Below are 26,301 nucleotides of genomic sequence, written 5' to 3' on the forward strand. Positions count from 1 at the left end.
ACAAATTTTAGAAGCCCGTCAACTGCACCCCTGAGTCTGATGTTTCGATGCTACAACTTAGTATAGGTGTTCTTTTGACTTCAAATTGACTGAAACGTACGAAACTAAAAGAAAACAGAAAGTAGACGGTTGTATGGCTGTTCATCCTACTGCCACAGGTGATGAAAGAGGGTTAAATCGAGGGGGAGGTGGGGGTAGGAACAAAAATCTTCGGGCAAAACAGTCAGTAATACCTGAGATATTCCACTCGGAGGTGAATTATCTGTGGTAAAACTATCAATAATCGACATAACTAACATTTCTATAACAAGACTGTCTGTCTGCGCGGCTAGTACTTGTTTTCTTGAATGACGCACACTGGCAACATACTCAACTGAGCAACGTGTTAGTTCTGTACTTGCGTACAGACTATCAATTATAGTTCTTATTTAGCTACCTGAACACTGGCAAGCAGATTGTATTTGCGTACACAGAGAAATAGCCTAAGCTTTCGTTTACACAGTGCGTTTCTTTTCATATTAGGCTTATTTCAACCACGATATACGTACTAGTAAAGACTACCCCTGCTTGACGACAACATGGCGAGCACCATGGGTGACGTGTCGAAACTTTTAGCGAAAGTCTTCAGCTTAACGAGCCTTTCCATTGCTTTAATTTGTCTTGGTGGTGCGAAGATAACAGAAAGCAAAGATATTGGATTAGTCCAAAACAACAATATCAAACCCCAAGATCCCAACGATCCGAATTTAGGCCTAAGGTTTGACAATGCCCCTAACGCAAATAATATACCGGTGTTTAACAACTTAGGCCCAGGTAGGTCTAACTTAAGGCCCAACGTTGATCCACGATTGCAGCAAAGGGAACAGGGGTACAAGGACAACCTGTTGCAAGTTCAGCCTAAGAAGAAAACCTTTATTTCTGATCGCATTTCAAGCAGCCCAGAGTGCAGAGGAGAGTATGAAAAACTATGCCCTAAGACCTCAAAGATGAACAACTTTGCAGTTCTGGAGTGCTTGCAAAATACAAACAAGGTAGGAAAGTCTAAAGAGAAGGCTATTTCTACTTCTAGTCCCTGTATAGCTTTATAAGACAAGAACCACTAGTAAGCCTATGTGGTGAAAATTACAAATAGGTGAGCATTTCAACTGGCGGAATAAAAGAAACACACTATTATTTACATAGCAGCCATATGAACATGGTGTAGTGACCTCACTTTTCATCTTGCCTGTTAATAAGGGAATGTTGCATGCTATTTTCCTGGCAGCCTGATACTGTATTTAACATGGGAGTAATTATAGAATACAGGGCCACTCGATGATACTATCTGAGCATTTGGATGTGCGGATGCTCAGTCTAAGTTCTTTCTTTTTGTGCTGATGCTTGGATGCGGGGTCAAAAATTTCCTAAGTCCTTTCCTAATACTTCTGAGGTGGAATTTTAGAGGGCGTCGCACATGTACGGATGTCTTTTAAGAACGACACACTATTGATGTACATGCGGGACTTTCAGTATTTGAAATACGTGATGGTATATGTGGAAACTTTTCGAAAATTTGTTAAGTCCATTCCTAGTACTCCCGGGTGGATGCGTGGATGCGGAGTCAAAATTAAATACGTGGGGGAGACTTTTCGAAAATTTTCTTAAGTCCTTTCCTAGTACTTCCGTGGTGGATGCGCGGATGCGCGGATCCAGAGTCAAAATAAACTACGTGATGGTTGGAATTTTAGAGGGCGTCATACGTGTATGGACATCTATACAGACACACCGCGCATCCGGATGCTAGGAAGTGTTAATGAATGGCCCTTTATTCTATAATTGTACCGGTTAATACTGAACGAGTCTAACGATAAGCCTAGATAAATGTAAATACATATAGTTGTCGACCTGTGACCTGCATTTGCAGACTTAAAGGGCAGCCTCTATGCAAGGCTAGTCGAGTAGAGTGTAGTCTACAAAATGTATAAGGCTATATATCTTATCCTCAGGTCAATAAGCACAGTGCTTTTATCTATTTGCGAGATCAGTCTACAACCATCAGGTAGATAGGTAAAATCATCATCCTTATTTAACCTAAGTATAATCAAATCACAGGAAATTTGAAAAAAACTTCATTGGCAATCCTTAGCATGAAAATCTCTGTAATAGAAATGTTGTTAGCTCTGTACCGAAGCAACTTGTGGTTGATTGTTATGATATTATTTGTTTTCAAACAGTCATCTGTAGGATTGTTTGAAATTGGCATGTTTTGAGAAGAAGTTTTTGGTTTTTAAAAGAAAGAAATATGTTTGTTAATAATGGGTTTTGTTACGTTTGGCATCTTTTGGCCTTATGAGTGTGTGTACTTGGGGTTTGTATCTCAAGAATTTTAGGTTGCATCCGTCGGGCGCAAGCAGTTTAAAGATTTTACATCCCTGGCTCAAACACTGCGTTCCCAACGCAGAATCGGACTGCGTTCAGAACAATGCTGATTTACAGCTAGTAGCTGTACTGTATGCTCATGTGTGAAATCCAGTCTAGCCAACATCTTAACTGTCATACTGTCATAACAAATATTCTTCAAATGCAATGTAACCAAGCCATAATTATAGGCTCATACATACTCCATTGTATTAAAATACCAACAATAGATCCCTCCACCCCCCCCCCTAACTTTGGTAATGTACTGCCCTGTCATATAATCACAGATCATGATAAAGTCATTCTGGTCCTATCTTCATGTGCTGGCTGTAAAGCAGTCGAACAAATACATTCCGATGACATAAGTTTTACTGTAGGGCCTTCACAGTGAACAATTTGGCTGGAGTTATTGCAGTCTTGGATCAACCGCTGGCCAAGGAAAAAAAATGTTAACTTGGTAACATATATGTCAAAAGTTACGGTATGATCAAGCATAAATTTTGGAAAATCATTCAAATTACAAATATGCAATCACGGCCACATTGATATGCAGTTGAGAAGAGATTTTGCAGTGTTTGTACATTAAAAACCATGCAGTAATTTCTGAATTGATAAGGAACAAATTGTGAAACCACAATTTGCAAACTTTGAACTATCCTGTATTGTACTGAAAATACAATCAGATCCAAAACTTGTAAACCACTGTATGCAATAACTTTTGTGTGTGTGTATGTACAGTATGTATGTGTGTATGGATATTTTTATATATGTATGTGTGATGCCTTGCTAGCTAACAAGATGAAGATTGTGCAGTATTATAACAAAAGAGAACTTGGAATCATTAATCTCATGATTAGAAGAAATATGCAGATATCCCATTTTGAGTAGATGATGGAGAGGGGGAGTGGGGGGGTTTACATCGAGTAGATGAAACCAAATATTACTTTTATTGGATCGTATTAAAGAAATATTCCAGTGGAAGATGATGTAACACATGTGGTCTGGAGGAAAATAATATGGACACAATTTTAGTTGAATCCCCTTCTCAGTATCTTGTTCCTAACTCAAGATATAGTTGATATAGAATGTAACTTACTTTGACTGGCTAAACCATCCATGCTTTCCTGGAGTTGATCACAGTTGTGTGTTCTATAATGTAATCATGGCAAATGTTCATCAAGATCTTGAATATCCTTTTATCATCTTCATGTTAGTTTATCCTTGCAAACTTATACATTTGGAATGTTCCTTTAGCTGTCAACGCTCTCTGTATTTATAAGTTCATCGGTATGGAGCTTTCTTGTTGTTTTCCTCAGCACTTGAATGAGTGAGTTAAATATTGTAAAGAAGAAAAAAAACAATTTTCAGTGAATTGCTGTGACCACATCATTCACTCTGCTTTTGCCAGATGTAGCAAGTCACAAAATACCAACAAATCTTCATATCGTCGCCAACCAAAATGCTACAAGGTTGTAGTTTGTTGGACTTAGAGTCTCTATAGAAAATTACCAGCTTATTAATTAAGCAATCAATTTCAGCAATCAGGATTCAGTAGTATCCCTGTAAAGGTCATGTGAGGTCAAAGTCCTTGAGAAACTTTGATGACATCATATACTATGCTGTAGATCTAGTAAACGTGCCCGATACAGGAGAACTTTATTTGTTTAAATTACAGGTGAAGGTCATAAAAGGTCAAAGGGCAGCATGTTCTTTACAATTTAACAAAACATATTTCTCTAGAAGGGAAGTTATTCTGAATGAGTACCTAATTGTTTTCAAAGGTTCCATGTCAATTGTCAAGTAAACAGATAATAATCTGTGGAAACCAGGTGTAACCAATTCATCTCAATAAAAGATGCAGCTACGTATTTTACATCACAGAAATCTCAATTGCATTTTTAAGCAACTGTGGTTTTACAGTAATTTTTAACTGCTGTAACATATATATGTCTTTATCTCTTTGCAGGACACAGGTGTCAAACTATCCGCAGAATGCAACCAGGTGAGTCTGTGTTTCTAAAGTTGTATTTATATTCCTTTCTTTTTTATTTTAATTACAAGAAGTACAGTAGCATACAGTACCATACATTACCATACATTATTATTAAGTACAGTATGCAACTCCTCGAATGCTCACAAAATGCCTAGATAAGTGAGGGGAACTGTTTTAAAATACAGCATCATAATCGTTCGCTTATGTGCTGAAAAGAGACAAACTATGAAAAGAATACGGAAAACCATCAGTACAGTGTTACTCATTGTTGTTAACATGCTGAGAGTCAGAATTCCCCAAAATACTGTATACTAACTATAAATTAGAAAGTCATGCTGTTGGTCGCTCTTGTTTAAATTTGAGTTCAACAAGGTGGAGGGACTGGTGGAGGCACAAAAGTTGATGTCCGTCCCCAAATTTTTTTTTTTAGGTTAAGGAGACCTTAGATGCAAAAGGGGCCATCATTCCCGTCATTAAAACTACAGTGCTGTACAGTACAATGCATCGACTGTGTAGTGTGTAGTTTAAATGACATTGCCAAGTGTATACAGTACCACTTTGCTTGCCTGTAGTGTGATATGAAGCAGGAAGAAAGTATGATGTTTTCTTTTGGGAACACGATTATTCGATTACTTAGTCGTTAAAGCGTTCTCCCAAATGGGGAAGTTTGCATCCCACAAAGTGTACTGTACTGTACTTGCTAGATGTTGTTCTTCATGCTCTGAATCATACTGTACATTCATCCTGGTACAGTTTGTTGGGCTAACATGCACGATGAAAATGTTATCAGTGAATCCCATCTTACCTTCAGTAACTAGTACTGAACATGCCATTATATTGCATGATGTTTCAGTCTTAAAACCAAATTACAGCTTCAATCCCTCCCCCCCCCTCCCCCCCCCAAAAAAAAGGATTTTTAAAAGATACTGGTAGCCTTGTTGTATAATCATAGCCATGTCTGACTTCCTGCCAACATTCACACAAGTTACAGTTTATACTTGTGTAATGCTGAGAACATCACAATGAGATTTTTGCTCAGGACTATAAGCAAAGTAGACTACAGTTGGCTAGGTTAGTTAGCTGATATGATAGGACAACTTTAGGCAGAAATTAGTCTTGAAATGTCATATTCAAAGGAAAAGAAAATTTCAATGAGTGCTAGTACGTACTGTACATGTTTCTGTAGCTATTCCGGTTTTCAAGATATTCTGCTTGTAAAATGTTAAATCCCTGGATTACTCCTTTAAGGCTAACTTGATGATGACATCAGCTTCTCAGTGCTGGCCTTAATTGTTAACTGTTAATCTATTGGTCTAATACATCAACCAAAAGATATTCTCTAAACTTCATTTATTAACAACAGACCACCCTTGGATGGAAATCAAGACCATTTGTTCTCGACACATTTGTAATAAGCTTAATACAGACCATGTTAAAAAAAATGTTATTTGAGGTCAATATAAAATCTCAATATTGTTTCATTTAACTTTAGTTTTCTTTGTTTCTGAGTTGTACAATATGTTGAGTCTCATGAAATCACCTAATGGTCTCTGTTTTAGACTAAATAGACCAGTCACTTTCATTGGTGCTCCTTAGTCATTTAAAGATCATATCTCAAGAACTACGTACTGTAAAGGTGTCGTTGAAATACAACCTGGACCAATAGCAGTGTGTCTTAACAGTCCAAAATAAGTCGAACATATCAACAATACATTTGTGCCTAAAGTCATTAATCAGTGAAAGCTTACAATTGCAGTGTAGGTTGTTGATTGTTGATTTTTTGTTTTTACCTTAAAATGTGAAGAACAGCACAGTAAGTTGTAGTAATGGCATCAACAGTATAATTTTTTATTCTTTCATGACAAAATTCTTTCCTTGATCACAAATTCACAATCATTGGATTTTCACATTTGTTGCCAAAATTGCAATAGAAAGATTTAAGTACAATATATACTGTACATTCCATGCTTCAATAATATTTCAGATGAAACTCGCAATCTCCTAGTCAGAAATGTAGGAACAGTAAGTAGGTAAAAATATTGTTCCCTAACAGGCCTAACAAATTCTGGCTATTTACTGCCTTAATGCCAGTGGATCACATCATTTGCCAGTAAAAAGAAAAAATGGAAAAAAAAAATGCAAGTGGGATGTTGATTTTAGCCTGTAAATTTTGTATGTACTGGAATTTTTTTTTTTTATTTCTTAACCAAGTGGGCTAAAGTATACATTGGAAACAGCTCATCTCTGTGGTCAGTAGGAAGCTTTCCAAATCTGATGGTGTAATAAATATAGGCTAAAGTATGTTTTTCATCCAAGAAGGTACTTTGTTCTCTACATGAAATGCTCTTGTAGTTTCTCATTTCTTACTCTTTTCTAATGTGTACTTTGAGTATATGAGGGTGGTGGTGGTGGAGGGGGGGGGGGGGTGGAAAGGAATGTAGGAATATAAACTTGGAACTTGGAGTTGATACATTCTGCTCCTGACTACAAAATGAACACAGACAAGAGAAAAATCCTTAGCACCCATTTTTACTCAGAAATATCCCTTGATCAGATGATTACCATGCTTATATGCATGTATGTACTCTATTGTACAGGGCCTAGTGTACTATGTCATACAACTGTATACTTCTACCATGATTGCAAAAACTGTTTGCAGTGGTAGTCAAGTACTGTGGTACAGTTTGTTAATTTACAATGTACAGTACTTCACACAGCCTAGCGGCAGTTGCTTTATCACAGTCCTTTGTCCATGTTGATCGTTTCTTCTTTTGTTTGAAAAAAAAAAAATATTGAAAAATATAAGAAAATAGTCAATAGCACTGATCATTGCATTGATTTTAACTTTTCATTTATTTTTTGTTTGTTTTAAACTCCTTTTCTTTTTCCTTCTCTAAGTCAAGTTTGCACACAGCTCTCACAAGTTGATGAGTAGGATGGCCATGAGAAACACTACCTGTAGACTGTTAATTGAAAGCTGTTTAGTTAAAAGCTTCCTTGTCACATACTGTACTATATTATACTGTAGTAGACAGCATTAGTCATTTTGTGCTGAGCACACAGTGCTTGATTTACCTTGATATACTGCACTGTACCCTGTAAGTTTGCATTAAAATATTGTACAACTCAATCACAGCTTGTTGAGTTACTGAAATTGTTCAATGAGCTCTTTTCTTTAATTAAGTACTATTATATTTAAATAAAATATTTTTCATATATAGTGCTGTACACTGTACAGTATGCATTACAATATGTCAAGGGGGAAAAATGGTTAATGTACAGTAGAAAGGGATCTTGTATAAAAAGGTGAAGCCAAATGATACTGTAGCTTCATGGAACTGTACTAGAGTTCCAGTTAAGAATAATGATGTACTGTACCTTGTTCAGGTTACATCACACTGTAATCTTTGTGAACATCAAGATACTGTAGTTACAACATCATGAAATTGCAATTCAAATGAATATTCCAAAAAATTGAAAAAGATAAGACAAAGAACACCCCCTCCCACCCCCTCCCCCCCAAAAAAGGTAAATTGTATTAAACTTCTAAACCTTTTTGGCCATTGTACTGTATGTTTTTTTTGTGTCACTTATAAAAGACCTTTAAAGTAAGTCTGTAGTGACATAGTGATTTCCTTTGTTTGATATGTACCTCAGGAGGGTGAAGGGAGGGGGGGGGGCAGGGGAGGGGAATGTGTTTGTTTCTAAATTCTTTACAGTATATTGGGCACAAAGCAAAAAGTCTGAGGGTTATGTACACAGTTATATCAAAGCTGGATACAGTAGGGAGAATTTGACCTTACTTTGCAAATTGTGTCATTGTTTGACTTCACTTGTTATCGGTGAGAAAAAGAAGAAAAAAAAACTGTTGAGAGATTTGCTGCCATATGTCAAGAAGGCTTACTATCTGGTGCTATGGTAAACTTGTGAAATTTTCAAAAAATGTGTCATGAATACAATACTGCACTTGTATAGTAATTGCTACTGCGTCATAAGTTCCACCACGTGTTAACTGTAGAGTTCATTCATACACTTCAATGCATACACAAGTAGGCTTTGTATCCATTCAAGTAGTATACAGTGCTACTGTATGTACATACAGTGAGCTGGGAGAATGTGAAGGAAATATTAACGTATTTACACACACATGTTTCTCAATGCACTGTTCTAAACCATAGTCCACAATATGTACTGTATACTGCATTGTGAATGATACTATACAAAGTATACAGTATGTAAATTCATTAAATATTATAAACCATAGTCCACAACATGTACTGCATACTGAATGCAGTGTGTGTTTATCTATTGACATCTCTTCAATATAGACAGGCGTATTCTATTTTACCACCATCATTGTGCATTTTCAGTAGAACTACTTTAACAGATATACTGTAATGTATCTAGATAAGTAAAGTACAGTGAATGGTACTGTTGTTCAGTCTAGATGCATTGTTGTGCAAGTCTGCGTGTCCTTGCCACATGTACAGTACTATAGTGACTGTAAGCTAACACGTAGGCTAAAAGTACAGTCAACAGGGGGAATATTATCAGGCTTCAAAATTTAGGTTGTTATTGCAATTTGCCAACAGAAAGAAAAAAGGAGGAAAAACAAGCCGTTACATTTTCTCAGCCAGTAGACATTAGGAACATACTGTAAACACATGATAAGAGCATGATTTCAGGTGTAACATTTAAGTTCCATATTATTTCCTAATATTGTTAGCAATATTATAATGTTGCTCTTATATGCCTGGACAGCAATAGAATGACTTCTTGGTTTTGATTCAGGAAGTGGAACTGAGAACTTGTTTTTAGTAGGCAGATATTTTAAACACTTGGATTTTGTAGCAATTGGCTAAAAATTGTGAAATTCAGGCCCTGAATATTTCTACTGTACTTCAGTTTAGAAAGCTATTCTCTCTATATACAGTACAGTATCTTACAGTAAAGTGACATCTTCTGTAGTACATAGCAGTGAAGTCGATACTGATTGCAGGGTTGTCCGAGACCACAAAATTTCTTTTCGGATTCACCAAAATTAGCTTTGGGGGTTGTCCGGCTTATGAATAACTGCACATCAAATTCAGAGTGCATTCGGCATTGTAACTAAAAATCCCCTCCCCACCCCCACCCCCCAAATGATAAAACTGGTATCACCCTCCATCACTTCAGATCAAAACGAACAAAATTAGTGGTAGGCCTATGATCCACCCAAAAGGTAGTTTTACTGGCCCAAAGCTTTTGTTATGTTCAAACATCTACACATCTCTCCCACAGTTTATGTATTAGTCACACTTTGCTGATTTGCTACATTTCTTCTGACAACCAAATTTGCTGTTCGGACCACCAAGAATTAAGTACTAGTGGTCCGAGAGCCAACCAGAAAACAAATCCCCCAAATCCCTGAATGATGATGTTATTATATAGATATGTGACCTATATAGGTAAAGCATGTACTGTAATAAGTTTTGATTTATTGTATCCTGTAGTATATCTGTATAGGTATTTACCTTGTTTAGCATACGTATATTTGTGAACTTACAGGGTTCTAAGATGTGAACCACAGCAGCAGTATACTACATGTCATGTGTATAGTACTGTACTACTACCAGAAAGGATTCTTCAGTTTGTTGTTGTCAATAGTTTTGTGTCAATTGGGTTTAAAAGTTGATGGAAATTCTCTGAATCACTACTTAGTACTAGCTGGAAGATACATCTCCATACTGTCCAAGTATGCATGTAATGATTGAGGTACTTTTTGTATCTGATATGTCAAGAAGCAGCGGGTGGAGGGATGACATCATCAGGGTATAGATGTTGTCATCGTTGTTTACAGACAGTAAATTATTGCTAAAAAACTCATATACTGTACTGTGTCCATGGTAACCAAAATATGCAACCTAATGAAGCCACCATTACAGTGTACAGTAGAAGTACATAATGAAGTCTCTTACAGCTCAAGCTCTTTGAAAGACTTACAATTCAAAGAGACATTGATCAATATGTCAACAAAGTTAAAGGACCCCCTTTAAATGTCATTTTAAGATGCTGCCATCACAGAGCATGTACTGCACAACTTGGTTTATTTCCTTTGAATGGTCATCATCAGTATTACACAGTATTACACATTAGTGCACATGCTGAATGTTGGTCAAAGTATTGTAACGTTTCCTGGAGTTTCTTCAGAATATAAAAGAGTTTGAATTCCAGAAATTAATGAAATTTTCATATGGACAAAAAGTAATTTTGTACTGTACAGTGTAGACAAATTAACTTCCAGGATGGCAGTCAAGTGCTTGTGCAAGATGTGAAGTCGCCTAATAATAGTAATGAAACAAGTTCCAGTATACATATATATAAATACATATATAAATATATAGATACATTAAAAAAGGTCCCGGTAGTCACAGGGGGACCAAAATTGACAGTATGTACTCCTTATTTGTCAATTATGAGTCATAACTTATATCTCTGCTTTTGTCTACTATACACAATACTTCATAGTACCATGATACAGTACTTGTATAGTAGAGTTGAAAGCAATCCTTTTACATCATAGCCAATTTATTATTTTTAGGTCAATCTTTTACTAATTTATATAATTTGATTTTTCACCCCTTTTCTCTTAAAAGCATTTGTGGGATTACAAGAAGAACCTGACGGAAGAGCCACGTTTCTTGTCTGCTGCAACCAGCGTTTGCTCGAAAGTGGTGGGTATAGTAATAGTTCCTGTTTTAACTGTAGCTACAGATTTAAAATGCAGGCAAAGAGGGAGATATCAAAAACCTGTCCTGCGTGATCTCGAGCTGCTGTTAATATATTCGTCATAGTAAATGCCCTGTGTGTGGGGATCCTACTTCAGGGAGCACTGTATTTGTGTGCACATAAACTTTGCCAAACGATTTCAAGGTTTATGAAATGTTGATTAAAATATCATGCCCTGTGTGAATTAATTAGGCCTGTAGTAAATGTCGGTCATTCTATACAGTACAGTAGGTTACAGTACTATCAAAGCCAAACTTTGCAAAAGTGTTGCGTGTCCTTCTTTATATGTACAGCATATTTTTGCAGTACAGTAGTTCAATACGTGGAAAAATTTAACCCATTCTGTAATGAAGTACAGTATCCATTGTGCTAAAAATGAAATTGTCCCGTTGTCTTGTTAATGAAATGTAATTTTTCACAGTGTGATTTTCACAGTGAAATTGTCACAAGTTGGACCTGTGGTTTATGATGTCTTTGCATATTGTGTAGCACATTGGTCCTAACACAGTTTAGTGCAGTAAGCCTATGCTACACTGTACTTGCTGTACTGTAGTATTCCCACTGCATTGGAGCCAATAACCCGCAGGGTTTGCAATAGAACATGTCAGACTTGTAGTGTGTACCTGTTGTTATTCTAGCAAAACTGTGTTAACTCCTACCACTCCTCAGTGATTGTGTTTTCTCAATCATAAGTTTACTTCACTACTCACTTATGGGGCTCCCCCACAACAAATGCATTCTCGCTCAACCGTTTCTAAAGCATCTGGTAACCTTTAAGCCCTGCCCTCTTCCGGTGTCCGGCCCATCCTGGTCTACCAACCTCCCCCCCCCCCACTTTCTCATTCTACCATCCAAAGTGTCAGAAGTGCTGGAATTACTCAAATTTATACCTTTGGAAATTCTTGTTGGACTTTTTCCATAGATATTACAATATTACATACTCGCTCCAGCCGGTAGAGCCTTGTGAGTTTGTACGTTTACCTGTATAAAGGGCAACGGTCAAGTGCTCTGGTACTGAAAATTTCTCGTTTAAAAAATGAAAATACAGTCTAAGACACTTTAAAATAGGCTTTTCACATTTCTAACATTTCACTTCTCCCTGGCAGAAAATTTGCGAAGTGCAAAAGAATGCCGGGGCAGAACTGTTATCATGCTTGATAGAGAACTCGGATAAAATAGAGGACACCCACTGCCGACAGTTTGTAAACCGCATGGAGGTGATAACATTCAGTGATTATCGGCTCATAAAGGGGTTCTATGAGTCATGTTCAGATGCTGTGAGAAAGCTCCAATGTGGCAGTGTTCACCAAGAGGTCCAGGATGATGACAAGGTATTAACCAACTGTACTAGCATAATTTTAGTGCCGTGACATATCGGTATTTTTTTTCCGCTCCTGTTATTTATGTATAATACCCCTTGCTCTCAGAATGAGGCCAGTCAGTTTCATCCCACATTCTCACGTTTTCATCTACCTATTGTAAATTACAAAAACTTATCATTCTCTTCACCGCTCCACCTCACCCCACCCCACCCTAACCCCACCCACCAATACATACACGTGTATTGCATCTATAGCATGATGTATAAATTATTGAAAGGTCCACACCTCAGGTGGCACACAGTGACTTCCCAACAAATAGTCTGTACTCTATTTTCTGTCATCCTTTCCTCCTGTAAGTTTCTTATTTTAATTATTTTTGTAACTGTTTTTTTTTTTTTTTTTTCGGGGTTGGCAGCCTGCAAGCCACATGCAAGGTTTCACAATCCAGTGCCTGGAGTCCAAGTTAAAGGAGGTTAATGGTGACTGTAGGAGTACTTTGCTGAGAGTGGCAGAACTCTCAGCCGATGACTACCACAAGGACAGGGCGCTGTACTTCGCCTGCCGTGACGACAGGGAACGATTCTGCGAGAAGGAGTTGGCCGGCGACGGCAGAATTTACAAGTGCCTGGAGAAGCACAAGAAAGAGAAAATGATGAGTACCGAGGTAAAATGTTAATGAAACTGATATCCTAGAGGAATGTTTCAGAGAAAATACTTTTAAACTTAATGTATCAGCAAAGACTAAATTGGGAAGGGGAGAAGAAGGAGTAGTAGAAGGTGTAGATGGGGGAAAGGTCAAGGAACAAGGAAGGAAATTTTGTTGGGAAAATTCTTTCAATCTATGTTGATACTTTTTTTTTGGTTTTGTCATCATTCTCTGTGCTTTCACATTGTCTTGTACCACCAGGACTCACCTGTCATTTAAGATTACAGGAGTTGTCTGTCTTTTGAAAAAGAGAAAAACACATTTCCTACTAAAGTCATTCACAAAATAGTGGGTACCCGAGAATGTGATCCTGATGCTCATGCAAGTACTCGAGCAGAAATGCCAAAGAAGGAAGATTGCAGCAAGTTTTACTTTCCAACAAGCATTTCTGTTGGTTAATGTACAAATCAATGAATGATCACACGTGATCATTTTTTTTTCCCCGCAGTGTTTTGACGCACTGTCAACTCGTCAGAGGTTGATCTCATCGGACGTCAAAGTAGACAAGCAATTGATCAAAAATTGTCGAAATGCCATCTTTGAGAGGAATTGTCATCCCATAGCAGGAAGCATTGAACAGACCTTGTCTTCGCTTCTGCTCTGCCTAGAGAGTGACTCCGATCAGGACGACGGTTGTAAGTATACTGCAGCATACTGAATACCAACATTCAGGATGGAGATTTATACCAAAAATATACTGTTGATAGATAGCAAGCAAGGGCGGAATTGGGAACTTGAAACCAATTCTGAATGTGATCCTTGTGCAAAGTTATGTTTGATATTGGAATGAAAATATCTTCCAGATAGAACGGCTGAACATGTAGACTGCTCTGACCCAGTCTGACCTAGGTATGATGAAAAGATGGTTTAACGCATGCTTGTAAACAAGAACGGTTATTCGAAGGAATACACAAGATAACGTGAAAGAATAGAGAGCTTTTGAAAAAATATATACCTTGTGTGTAATTAAGTATTACCACTGCATCACTTTAAAAGAGTAATTTGCACTGTATGCTTTGTGGAAGAGAAAGTCCAAACATTTAGTATTTCATGATAGTCATACCAAGTTCAATTGAACGCAGATTAAATTTTCAAATACTGTGTGACTAAAAAATAAACCTGCATTTCTCCCTTCTGATAAGTTTTACTCAGCGGTGGTGAATAGTGGAAATTATTATTATTATTATTATGTACCAAATTTATATAGCGCTCTTTTCATGCTTAAGCATGTTCAAGAGCACTTTACAATGACAACAATATGACAAAACCCTTAAAATATGAATATGAAGAATAAAATTGACGCAGCTTAAGTATTAATATTAAAAAATATATATATATACGAAGGAATAATTTTAAAAATAATATAGATTTACAATGAATTTCCAAAAAAAAAAGAAGTGAGTTTTAAGTAAATTTAAGTAACAAAGTGACAAAACCCCTTAAAATTTGAATACGATAAATAAAATGGATGCAGCTTGAATGTTCATAAAAAAATATATATATATCTATACTAAGGAAAATTTTTAAAAACAAGATAGATTTACAGTGAAATTCCTAAAAAAATCACACAATGCAAGCACTAGTAGCTTTTCATTTGATGCCACCTAAAACTGACTCAAGTCTGCAAGTTTGAATTTGAATGGTACATCCTGCTTCTATTTGAAGGTGCAGTGTCAAAAGGCTGTATAGGCTGCTATCTTTTGTGCTGTGCAGCTTGGCCCAGTTGGTACTGGACGTTCACACAATCTGCATCCACCGGTCTGCATAGCAAATCTCTGTTGCTTTATATCGATTTCAGCCTTGCTGCAGCGGATCTTGCAGCTGCTGCAGCATTTCTGATTGAGAGGTAGTATCTCTGACACATAGAATACTTATTGATGATAGGTGGATCTATTGATATATGACTGAAGGCTATGTCTGTTTTTTTTTTTTGGCACCATCCTTTGGCAGATGCTCCTCTCTCAGGGGAATGTGTGGCCGAGTTATTTGACATCCGTAAGAGCCTGATGGAGGATTATAAGCTCAATCCGGAGATTGTGACTTCTTGTGCAGGCGACATCGAATCGTTCTGTAAAGGATTGCGAAAAGAAGGGAAGACTCTCCATTGTTTAATGGAGATGGCCATGAAGAGAAAGCTTTCGCAACTAGAATGCAGCAAGGCCGTAAGTGCAGTTTTTGTTTTAGCCAACATGTCACAAACAAAGAAGAACAAAAACAGGGATGCAGCTGCTGCAAAAGCTTGCTGCAGCCAGGCAATGGAGGTTTATGTATCCTCGTATCTAGCCCAAGATCATGTCTTCAGACACCAGGTATTTCCTTAAATTGTCATACTGGGCAGCACCAGTTTGCACCAAATTTGACATAAAATGCAGCAGTGACTTCTCTACCTCTTCCCTTAATCCTAATCCTTATCCTAATGAGGATGATATCAGATGAGGGTAATGTAGAGGGTGTTAAGTTTAAATGGTCTTCTCCATCATTTTATATATAGACACCACATCGGTCATATCGGTCCACACACTATAGCGATCTGTGCTGTTTGCACCTCTCTGCATGAAAGTAACACGATCGCGGGAAGATGCTCGCAAACTGTCAAACACGCCAGTCATGCCTGTATACATATGCACTGAGTGATTGTCTACTTTCAGCTTTCTAACTGTGCAGTTTGCCCGAGTGAAAAGAAAAGCGCAAGTTTTAAGGTGCTTTAAACAATTTAGTTTGAATTGAATCTTTGAAGATTATGTTTCCAAAGATCTCTTCGTTAATAATTACGGACAAAATTGTGCATACCACTAGTGATCATCTCACCGTGAGGATTGCCAAGTTTTGCAGAATTAGATAGGACTGGCATGAAAGCGCCCTTTGTTAATTTTTTGGCATTGGTGGAGAGCCTCATTCAAGTTCATCATCGATAATTAACATATGTTATTCATAGCTCTTATCTTGCTTCATACTCTTCACCACTTAGGATTTTGTATCATCATTTTAAACTCAAAGTCTGTCAATAAATCTCATCACATATCATACTTGAAATTCCTCAGGTACTGGACTTGCTGGAGGAAGTGAAGGCCGGTAGCGATTATCGACTCGATCCAATTTTGGCGAGCAGTTGTGAAAAATCGAGAGCCATCCTCTGCAGCAAAGTAAAATCTGGAGACTCGAAGTGAGTAATTGCTGAGTTGACTTGGCTCTTCTCTCACCTGTCTTTCCACAACCTTAGCACTCTCGTTCTACCGTGTCTAGAATGAACTGGTAACCTTTCAAACACTGTGGGCCCTGTATGACAGACCTCTCCAGTCAATGCCCTTCCTTCTCATTCTACCACCCAAAGTTACAACATCGGTCGTCTTTTGTGTGGATTCATTGTCTGCTTAATTCGATCGGAACAGTTTCCTAGGATCTTTGACTGTTATTTGCTGGAAGTAGGAATACTATTACTCTTCGTGTACAGCCTTATGAGTCCTTTTTTTTTTTGTCTAGGGAAGGGTTTTTGAGACTGCTTTGGGGAGTGGTTCCTGCCCCGTTTCAAAATTGTATGTTCTAGGTCACTAGCTCTTCAGCCCTTCACTCCCATTCATTGCTTGTTGTAGTCAAGGGTTGAAATAAGCGGGCGCCCAGGCGCTATTCGCGCCCGCAAGCACTAAAATAACACCCCAGGACATGAAAATACAATACGCACGGGCGCTACTTTGTCGGCAAATAAGCGCCCGCATACTCCTGTAAATATCAGCCTTATCATGCGCTGCACAGAAGCCTGAAACTACATTGCATGCTAGTGTTATATAGTAACTGCTAGCGATTTGATAAATCACTGATCGATCGAGTGCATGCACAATAGCACTGGTGCACATGGTTTATATATCGCACAACACCTGTACTGATACGTAATTACATGCCGTTCTTGAAATTTGTTTCTCCTTTTTAGCTCCTGGTAGTGAGAAAATAGCTCCTGGTCCTACTGAAATTGCCGCGAACCAGGAGCCACTTTTTTAGAAAGTGGCTCCTGGTCCACAAATCCTTATTTCAACCCTTGGTTGTAGTTCTGTGTTATTGCATATAGGTTTGTGTTTCCATTATTCATTGTTGTAACTAGGTAGTTTCAAACACTTTTAAGCTATTGATCTTTCATCTTTACTTCTTGCTCACTGGCCGTTCGGTACTGTTGGTTGTATTTTGGACTAGGTTGTTACTACTACTATTGAATTTGTCCCCTTCTTGTATTAAAGTTTAACGGATCATCTCTAAATAATTACAAACTCTTAAAGTCATTCTTGGTTTTTTTATTTTCTTCTTTTAAGGGTGTTGTCTTGCCTCATGGACAACATTGAATCTGAACTAATGGAAGAAAAATGTTCCTCCAGGCTCTACGAGCTTCAGTACTTTATTTCTCGAGATTTTAAGTGAGTATGAAGTACTGTGTATAACTATTCAAAATGTACATACATACTTACATACACATATACACACGCACACTGACAGACATATATATTAAATTTGAAGTGAGGAGAATCCATGTGCACTCTGTTATGTAAATTTTTTTATGAAATGTTAATTGTCAGAAATAGGAATAGACGATCAAAGTGCAAAGTTTTACAAAAATTGTATTAAATATTTCTACCACACCTGAGGTCTTCTTCAGTAACTGTCAAATTATATTTGAAAATTTACAGTTTGTTAAAAATGTATATATACATTTGGTTGGTTGGCGTCTATCTTGGCGCAGAGTGCTCTATGTCCGGTGGACAGAGCCAAGTATCGGTGAGAATTAGTTGAGACCAGTGGATCACTAGTAGTTGTTACTCAGAGCTTTATGCATTGAGCGATCATCAGACAACTGGTAGCTCTATGTTGTACTCCTGGAATATATATCCCAAACAAGTAGACTCATCAAGAATTATCGTTGGGATTTATCGGTGTACCCTCCTTTTGTCGGCATATATATATATATATGTATTTGAAAAGGCAATGAGTTGGAAAATCCAGAATAGTGAAAAAACTTCCAGCCTCCACTGGCATTCGAACCTGAGCCTCCTGCTATATATGTGGATATCCTAACAAACTAGGCCATGGACGCTGATTGTATGTTCAAAGCAGTAAGGAAGGTCGTTATTCCACTGTAGGCTTTTGCCACCTGTATCGAACAATGTTGGTTCTGTTTTTAGTGACACATTTTGCCTCACTCTAGAGATCAATCATGATGCTAGCCAACTCAATAATATATATATTTATATATAGAGCAGAGATGTGTTCACACAGCTGCCAGCCAGTTCTGAGTCCTTCACGGCACAAAGAGTATTTTAAACATTGCCGCCCGGCACTATTTTGATGATTAATTTAACAAATTTTAATATTACCAAAATATGGGTGAGTATTTGGTCCGATTAAATCAGCTCCAGAATATGATAAAGATAGCACCATTTGCCAGCTAAGCAAATATTTTCCAAAGAGGCCGTGGACCCCCCCCACCCATTTGACCCCTTCCCCGTTGTGTGGATCAGACTACCACAAAAATCTGCCCAGCACTCAAATATTTCTGAGCACATCCCTGCATAGACATATATATATATATATATTAATATATAGACGTATGTATACACATATACACAAACACATACTCACACATATATATAGACACATACATATATGTATATATATATATATGTATGTTATTTTGTGACTAACCATTTCTGCTCTTACTGTTTGTGGATTAATAGAGATACCCTAATACTTTAGTAAGACTTATTTTTTTCCGTGCATAATCAAAACTAAAATATAAACAGCATCAAGTATTTAATAATATCATTTTTTCAGTTTTGATCATGTTTATTCTAGTCAAATCCAAGTATACAGGTAATAACAACAACCTGTTCCTAAAGCAAAACAGATATTTAAAATACAAATACTTGACTTGTGGGAATCCTGCGGGTACCTCTGATTAAAGTCTTCAAAGCATAGTGACCCCTTCCAGTAGGTAATCCTCAGATCACGTAACTCTATGCCTCTACTCTTAGATTGGACATCAACTTACATCGTAGCTGCAAACAGGATGCCAACCAGTACTGCAGTTTTCAGGAAGGAAAGATGGACGGTGAAACCTTCGCTTGTCTCAATCTCCATTTACATAACAAGAAACAAGTAAGTACACTGTTGACACACCAGAATCTACATTTTGAATTTTTTTGAACTGCAAAATGAGCTCTTTTTGCCTGTGACTCCAATAACAGTACCTCCCCCCCCCCCCCCCCCAAGCAAAACTTGATGAAAGGTATCACAAGTTACAATTTAGAGACAGAAATATTTGTGATGATCAGAGAAAGTCCTGCTCCATTTTGTAGATATCCTAGTTTTCAAATTTGTATCTGAATTCCTGTTATGTTTTTAAATCTATGATGTCATAGTGCCATAGGGATCCGAAACGGTCTTAATTTCTCTTTGTTTCGTCGTTTTTCATATTTCCAAGGTAGAATGTTAACAGTTGTTTACACCAAAAAAAAAGAATGCAAAATGAACTTTGGAAGCTAAATATAAATAAATGAAAAAATCAAAACAAAAGCAAGTAAGAAACTGTAGTACTGTAACTAGATTCAGATCTGCAACCTGTGTGAGAAAAAGAGTTGAAAGGATTTCCTAGTGACCATCAGTGAAAAACTGTTATTGAAGAAAAATATTCCACACTGCTGGTTGAAAACCCCTTCTCAAAATCTTGCCCCTTTCTTGGGATAACGGATCCATTTCTGACTCCAGATGGGGACTCCAGGCATCCTTCCTTCTCGCTTGAAGTGCTTATGGCGCTAAGACAAAAGACATTGTCGAAATGTTGGTGAGGGTCACATGATCATACAGTAGGCTAAAATGAAATGTAATCTCTTGTAAGAACAAAACACAAAGATGTTAGGAATGTTTCTTACCTGAGCCAAAGAAGATGACACCCATTTTATTTTGCTGCATTTTTAGCCTTTATCGATCGACTGCGCATCTCAGGTCCATCGAGCTCTGCGCCAGCGAGCATCTTCGGTGTCTTTGAATCCCTCCATCGAAAAGAAATGTCGCACAGACCTGGGAAGATACTGCCCGTCCAGTGTAAAGGTAAGAAGATCCAATGAGAGCACATTTTCTGAGCTCTTTGTAGGATGGCAACGTTTAAAAAGGATGCCATAAAACTTATCACAGAGATATACCCAGGATTTCATGAGTGCCTGGTATACTGATTGCCGTCCTGGGGGAGCGGTCTTAGGGGGAGGGGTTGTTCCCCTCCCCTTTGAGAAATTTTTTCGATTTTTGAAGGTGCTCAGATGCCAAATGCTGGCACTTGTGTAGCTTTTTAAGCACATACTCAAGTACTAGTTTTGCTGACATTTTACATTTTTTTTTTTTTTTTTAGTGAAGTATATATTACTTACCTGGTTACAAGTTATTAGTTTGTTTCAAAGAGATTTTACAAGGGACCGATTGAGAGCCGTAAGTAATGTTTCTCGTAACTGGGGCGTAACTGTTGCATTATTAGTCTGTATGATTTTGGCATAGGCTAGGCCCAATTTATGTTGAATATATTGTTAGGAATGTTGGGATTTTAGATGAAAATAGTGCTGGGCGGGATTCATGATTTTTAAGACAGTGCTTGGCGGTAATTTTTAGTGCTGGGCGGGGCCGCCCAGCGTGGGCACATCCCTGTTATCAGTGTGGGAAAGATATGATTTGGAAAGTCATTTTAATAAAAAGCAATTGCCTCATTGTGCACAAGTTGATATGAGTGATGAGTGAAACACACCTTTGTTGTTTCAGTACAGCTGCACTTTAAGTATTCAATTTGCCTAAACCTTGTTATACCATACTCAACTTTTTATAGGAAGGATATGTCGCCTGAAAACCATCTGTTCATGTAGTTGACCACAATGGCGCCAGGAACGATGACTCTTGATAGTAACAGACATGAAATGTTTGTCAGTGACACAAGTCAATGCATTCAAATTGTGGTACATAGAATATTCCACATTGGAGTAAAACTAATTAGAAACAACAAAATGATTGAAAGGGGTCTCCAGTTATATTTTCACAGCATTATAACACATGTTAATCTCGAATTTCAACCAAAGGAACTCACTGATGGCCATCAGTGTTAAACCATTTCCTCGGTACCGATAGGTAATCACATCGGAACTGTTCTTAAGTTCCGCCGCCTCCATCAACAAATAATATGACTTCTTAGCTTCTCCTTCATCAAATGAATATCTTTCAGCCCTAAAGTATTATATTTTTCAAGAAACACAGAGTGGCTCATATCACCCACCAGGAAATCAACCCCCCCCCTCCCTGTTTATATGTTTTAAAATGATGCGACCAAAATTTGCCATTCCCAGTATAGCTCAACAACTCGTACAAGGCCGGTTCCAACATTCCGAACGCACATCAGCAAACATTCCCGTGTTGTGATACCGTGTATGAAATATACGGTGGCAATGCACGGAATACATGTGAACAAACATTTTGGATTGTAGCTACGACTAAGATTTCCGCAAACAAACTTGTGAGGACCCTCTGTGACTTCCTATATTGTACCTGGACATTTAGAACCTGGACTGATTGTACCTGCTCTGGCTGAACGTGTCAGTCTTTACAGTGATCAAACAGATAGAGTTACTCCTGTTGATCTGGTCACAGTGCGTTGTTGATATTGGCAGACTTAAAGATGGTATTCATTCAGAATACAAATGTTGGTGAGACGGAAACGATGGTGGCCTGTATACCATTGAACGTATTGATACTTTCCTGACCTTCCCAAAAGTCCCTTCATTCATATCTGTGCACAGTTATGACAATAGTTTGCTAGCATAATTCTGGAGTGGGGAGGGGGGGGGGGAGGATGGGTTAAATTTGAAAGTGAATAGTGAATTCAAAACAACATATTTCTTTGATCATTCGTACTTGCAACCCCAGAAATTCAACTTGATTTTAAACTGCTGGTTTTACCACTTGTTCAGAAAATCGCCTAATGTTGGTTGCTTGAAGATGAGTCTTTGTTTTGTTCGCAGGAATTTAGCTGTCTCCAGGATCATTACACTAGTCTGGAAAGTGAGTGTCGGATGGCTATCAAGAATTTCACCCGAGAGGAGTCTGAAGATGTCAGGATGAATAAAGTGCTTATGAAAGCATGCTCACCAATGCTCAAAAGATACTGTCAGGTAATTGATAATAATAATAGTAATAATAATAATAATAATGACAACAAGGACGATTAAGTAGTTTACATGGGACTATAGTATGAATCTCCAGGGGTAGAAACATCAAGTATGGAAATGTCAACTTCATTTCTGGCAATTTGACTATTGAACATGATTGTTTTCTAATTGTTTTCTGTTTTTTTTTTAATCTGGAAAAGGATTCCCTTAAGAAGAAAGTAGACGAAGGAGATGCTTTAGATTGCCTCATCAGACGCAAGAACGATGCTGACATGGACCCCAAGTGTGCCGCTGGGATCGAACACTTTCAGATTGTAAGTCTAACTTCATAATCTTCCTGGGTTGGTTAAGACCACTCCTGCCATCAAATCTTCTAGTGAGTCTGGCTTAGGCCTATAGGGAGGCCTTCCAAGATACGTACAACTGTTTCGAGCTCATAGAAATTTTGAAGATGTTTACCATAATGGCGTGAAAAAGGTGGGAAGAAACCGAAATTGAAACAGATGTACAGCTTATATACCCCTGGCCTTGCTACAGTAGGTATCAGTGTGAAAGATGTAGCCTTTGTATTAAAGAAAAAACCTGGCCCTTCATTTATTTTTAATTTTTCTTTTTACTGTACCCTATTTTCATTCCATATAATTTACATGTGAACAGCTTATCCCTATGAAACATTGTGTAACTTGTCAGTCATTTCTTACACACTCAACCGACCTTCCTGTATCTGACTTGCTTTGGAGATTTGACACTGATCTGACTTTCTACTATTTATATATCATACATCTATTTGATCATATCATTTGACAGCAAGCTGTGTAGTTTTGTGCCTGTTTTTGTTTTGAAAGGAAGGGAAAAAAAGAAACAGAATAAAGTAAAATATGGTTGTGATGTTAAAATAGTTCCCTTGTGATTATGGTTGTTAAAGGAATAAAGGAAGGCTGGGATCAAAGACAATGTATATTATTCCCATAACAAAGTCATTCTCTGTGTGGTAGCTAGCCTCCTCATGGAAAATATTCAGCTGTCGTTGCTAGGGCTAGAATTTAAGAAGTCCTTGCAATTTCCTGTAAGCCCAACGCAGTTTAAAATATCAATGAGGTAACCGAAGGTCATAGTTACGAAGAGAATCAAGAGTTCTCTTTTCTTAACATTTTTCTAGGCTACAATAAACAAGCACACTGAAGCTAGGCCTAGGGTATGCTAAGTAACAATGTATCTCAAAATGTTCATCTTTGGTGAACTTCATACATGGTATGCAGGTTCAGCTTGTTGAGTACAAGAACCCTTTTGAGTTTAGGGGAGGTCATTTTTCATGCAACATTTTAAGTGAAAGTCTGAAAATCTTGTAAACACGATAACACAAGAAGTACATCTTTCTTGACCTTCATACTTGTTGTGTAGATCCAGCTTGGTGAGTGCAAGAATCCTATCGAAATTGGTAGAGGTCAAAGGTCATATCAGGTCAATAGGCATAAAAGTCTGAAACCCTTTAAACATGATAACTCCAAAATTACAGCTACAGTTAATCTGTGAATTCTCCACTGCTATGATTTTCTTTTGGTGAACATATTTTGGTCAAATTCAGTTAAGTTTAGTTCTGTGAAGGAGCTTTATAGGTCTTCAAGGAAACATACCTGGCATTTAGGTAATGAAATCTGCTTCAGATTTCTTACTCTTCCTTTAAACGTGCAGCTAAACTTCCTATGGGTTTCTTCCTTGGAGCTTCAAGGGGTCAACTAGTTATCTCAAATGGGCCCAAACTGGATCAAGGGGGGGGGGGGGAGGGGGTCAAAGGGTTATCTCAAATGTTGGGAAAATTGGCTGGGTTTTCTCAAAACTATTTGACAATGTATTTAACAATGTTTTGAAAGTCTCAACAATTATTAAAGGGATTACTATGTAGCTCAAAGTGCTAAAATGTGTTTATATTTCACACAGTAAGACTGTTCTTTCTGGATATTGAAATATTTTGGTTTAAAATTCTATACTGAAAACGTCTTATGAGTGAATGATACGGTTGATGCCCACAATGGATTTCTACAAATCTTTTCTGGTTCTCACCTAATTCTTGGACAAGTTTAACTCCATTGCTCTACATTAGTCAGCTATTATTTATTTTAAATTTAGAGCATTCTGTACGCAAGGAACCACAAAGCTTACTTCTGGTTACCAGTTTCAATCTATTATTTTTTTTTTTCTTTTGCAGATCCAACTGAAAGATTACACCCTTTCATACAAGTTTAAAAAAGCCTGTAAAGAAGATGTGCAGAAACTCTGTTCAAAGAAAGATACCAAGAAGTAAGAAGGCTATAGCCCTGCAATTTTTTTTTTTCCATAACGGCTCAATCTAAACTTAACTTTAGTTTCTGATTCCTTTTTGCTAACCGCAAAAAGGAATCTTTGTGTTGTGAGTGTGTGCCTTGGCTAGTAAACTCTCTCTCTCTCTCTTTGAAAAGCTCAAAATGTAAAGTGGTGGTTCATTCACATCCTTCACATGTGGATGTCATGTGATGTTCAAAGAAATTTTGAAGTTTGAGGGAATAGAAAACTTGTCTGAAAACATATTTTGACTTTAATCCAAAATATTGAACATGTTAGTTGTAGAGGATTATTGAATTCATTACATTGATAGCTCTTTACTCAGTTTCAGGTTTGTAAGATCCACTCTCTACTTCAAGCTTTACACTTAATAGCTATATGTTTAATAACTTAGAGGGCCAGACTTTTTTATCCTGATCGTGTCTTCTTCAAAGGCAAATTTGAAACAAAAGCAGATTGTTCTCGAGGCCAAGAAATAACATTAAAAAATAGACAGGAAATTTTCTCTTGCTCTTTGTATTGCTTTTATTAATTAATTCCTTCCACTGCAGGGCTCAAAATAATTTTTGGGTGACGAGGGCTCTTTTCAGCACAAGCAGATTTTTTACGAGGGCTGTTTTACTGATGACGGGGGCTCTTTTTGGTGTTGGGAGGGCTGTTTTTCCTGTATAAATTGTAGCTACAAAATTGATTAATTTTTACATTTTATCAGTAAAATCCATATACAGGGATAAGCCTGGGGTAAAAAAAAATCACTGAACTTTGTGGGTGATACTATACTAACGCCGAGGGCGTCAGTCAGCACGCAGTGCAACACAGTTATAGGTGGGGTCCATGGGCCTGCCATATGGACCGTGGTAGGGTCCATGGGCAACACCCCGGTTGGGGAATGGGGGTCAAAGCCCCCAGAAATTTGAGGTTTAAAGACAACGGTTTGGTGCCTGTTTTATAAAGAATTTTAAGTTTATTAGAACTCTCAAAGCAAAGTTTCACACTCAAAATGCGCACACTGAAGCCACATGCCTAGCCTGTTGTTTTCACCCTCCATGATTCTTTCAATCATGGCAACCCATAATTAAAAAGTCACTGTTCATAAAATGTACACAATGGTCAGTTTAAATCTGGAATAATATTCAGCAGCTACAGCACTACACTTCTCCTCAATTGTCCCTACTCTAATGATACTAAAATATTGAAAATCATGGGAAACTTATGAAAATATCGTTGCAATAATGTTGGGAACGTTATGAAAATCCAGAGAAAAATTTGCGGTATAGGCTCCAGTTTGCGTATGATACAGTGTGTTAGGATAATATTTTTGCCCCCTGCAGGTTGGATATGCATCGGTAATGAAAAACATGGGAATGACAGATCAAATGATACAGTAACGCTGTTGTTAGAAATTCACTGAAATTGAGAGGTGTAAATTTCGGAGGTAGAAAAGAAATCACGGAAATCCGCAATATCACATTAATATACCCCTCCCCCCCCCATTGGTTCATAGGCCTATATCTTTTTATCATGTTAGTCATTTGTTAAGTCTGTTAGCTGTTCACCCGCACGGCACTATGTCCTACGACGTAAGTCAGCTGCGGTTCTGATTTTCCTATTAAAAAGGAG

At 37.6% G+C, this 26,301-nt stretch overlaps 1 protein-coding gene across 1 annotated transcript in view; it reads left to right on the plus strand.

Annotated features, from left to right (window-relative positions):
- The first annotated feature begins 418 nt into the window (after nucleotides 1-418).
- LOC139965230 (Golgi apparatus protein 1-like) overlaps nucleotides 419-26,301 on the plus strand; it is a 42,263-nt gene continuing 16,380 nt past the window's right edge. Inside the window, exons 1-14 of the mRNA XM_071967396.1 lie at nucleotides 419-1,031; nucleotides 4,364-4,399; nucleotides 11,026-11,103; nucleotides 12,265-12,489; nucleotides 12,896-13,144; nucleotides 13,635-13,821; nucleotides 15,137-15,348; nucleotides 16,228-16,349; nucleotides 17,485-17,586; nucleotides 19,198-19,321; nucleotides 20,141-20,272; nucleotides 22,216-22,365; nucleotides 22,563-22,676; nucleotides 24,569-24,660. Of these exons, the coding sequence (XP_071823497.1) occupies nucleotides 579-1,031; nucleotides 4,364-4,399; nucleotides 11,026-11,103; nucleotides 12,265-12,489; nucleotides 12,896-13,144; nucleotides 13,635-13,821; nucleotides 15,137-15,348; nucleotides 16,228-16,349; nucleotides 17,485-17,586; nucleotides 19,198-19,321; nucleotides 20,141-20,272; nucleotides 22,216-22,365; nucleotides 22,563-22,676; nucleotides 24,569-24,660 (2,276 nt within the window). The 5' untranslated portion in view covers nucleotides 419-578. The remainder of the gene's footprint in view (nucleotides 1,032-4,363; nucleotides 4,400-11,025; nucleotides 11,104-12,264; nucleotides 12,490-12,895; nucleotides 13,145-13,634; nucleotides 13,822-15,136; nucleotides 15,349-16,227; nucleotides 16,350-17,484; nucleotides 17,587-19,197; nucleotides 19,322-20,140; nucleotides 20,273-22,215; nucleotides 22,366-22,562; nucleotides 22,677-24,568; nucleotides 24,661-26,301) is intronic.

Source organism: Apostichopus japonicus, chromosome 3 (assembly GCF_037975245.1).
Source record: "Apostichopus japonicus isolate 1M-3 chromosome 3, ASM3797524v1, whole genome shotgun sequence".
Taxonomy (NCBI): Eukaryota; Metazoa; Echinodermata; class Holothuroidea; order Aspidochirotida; family Stichopodidae; genus Apostichopus; species Apostichopus japonicus.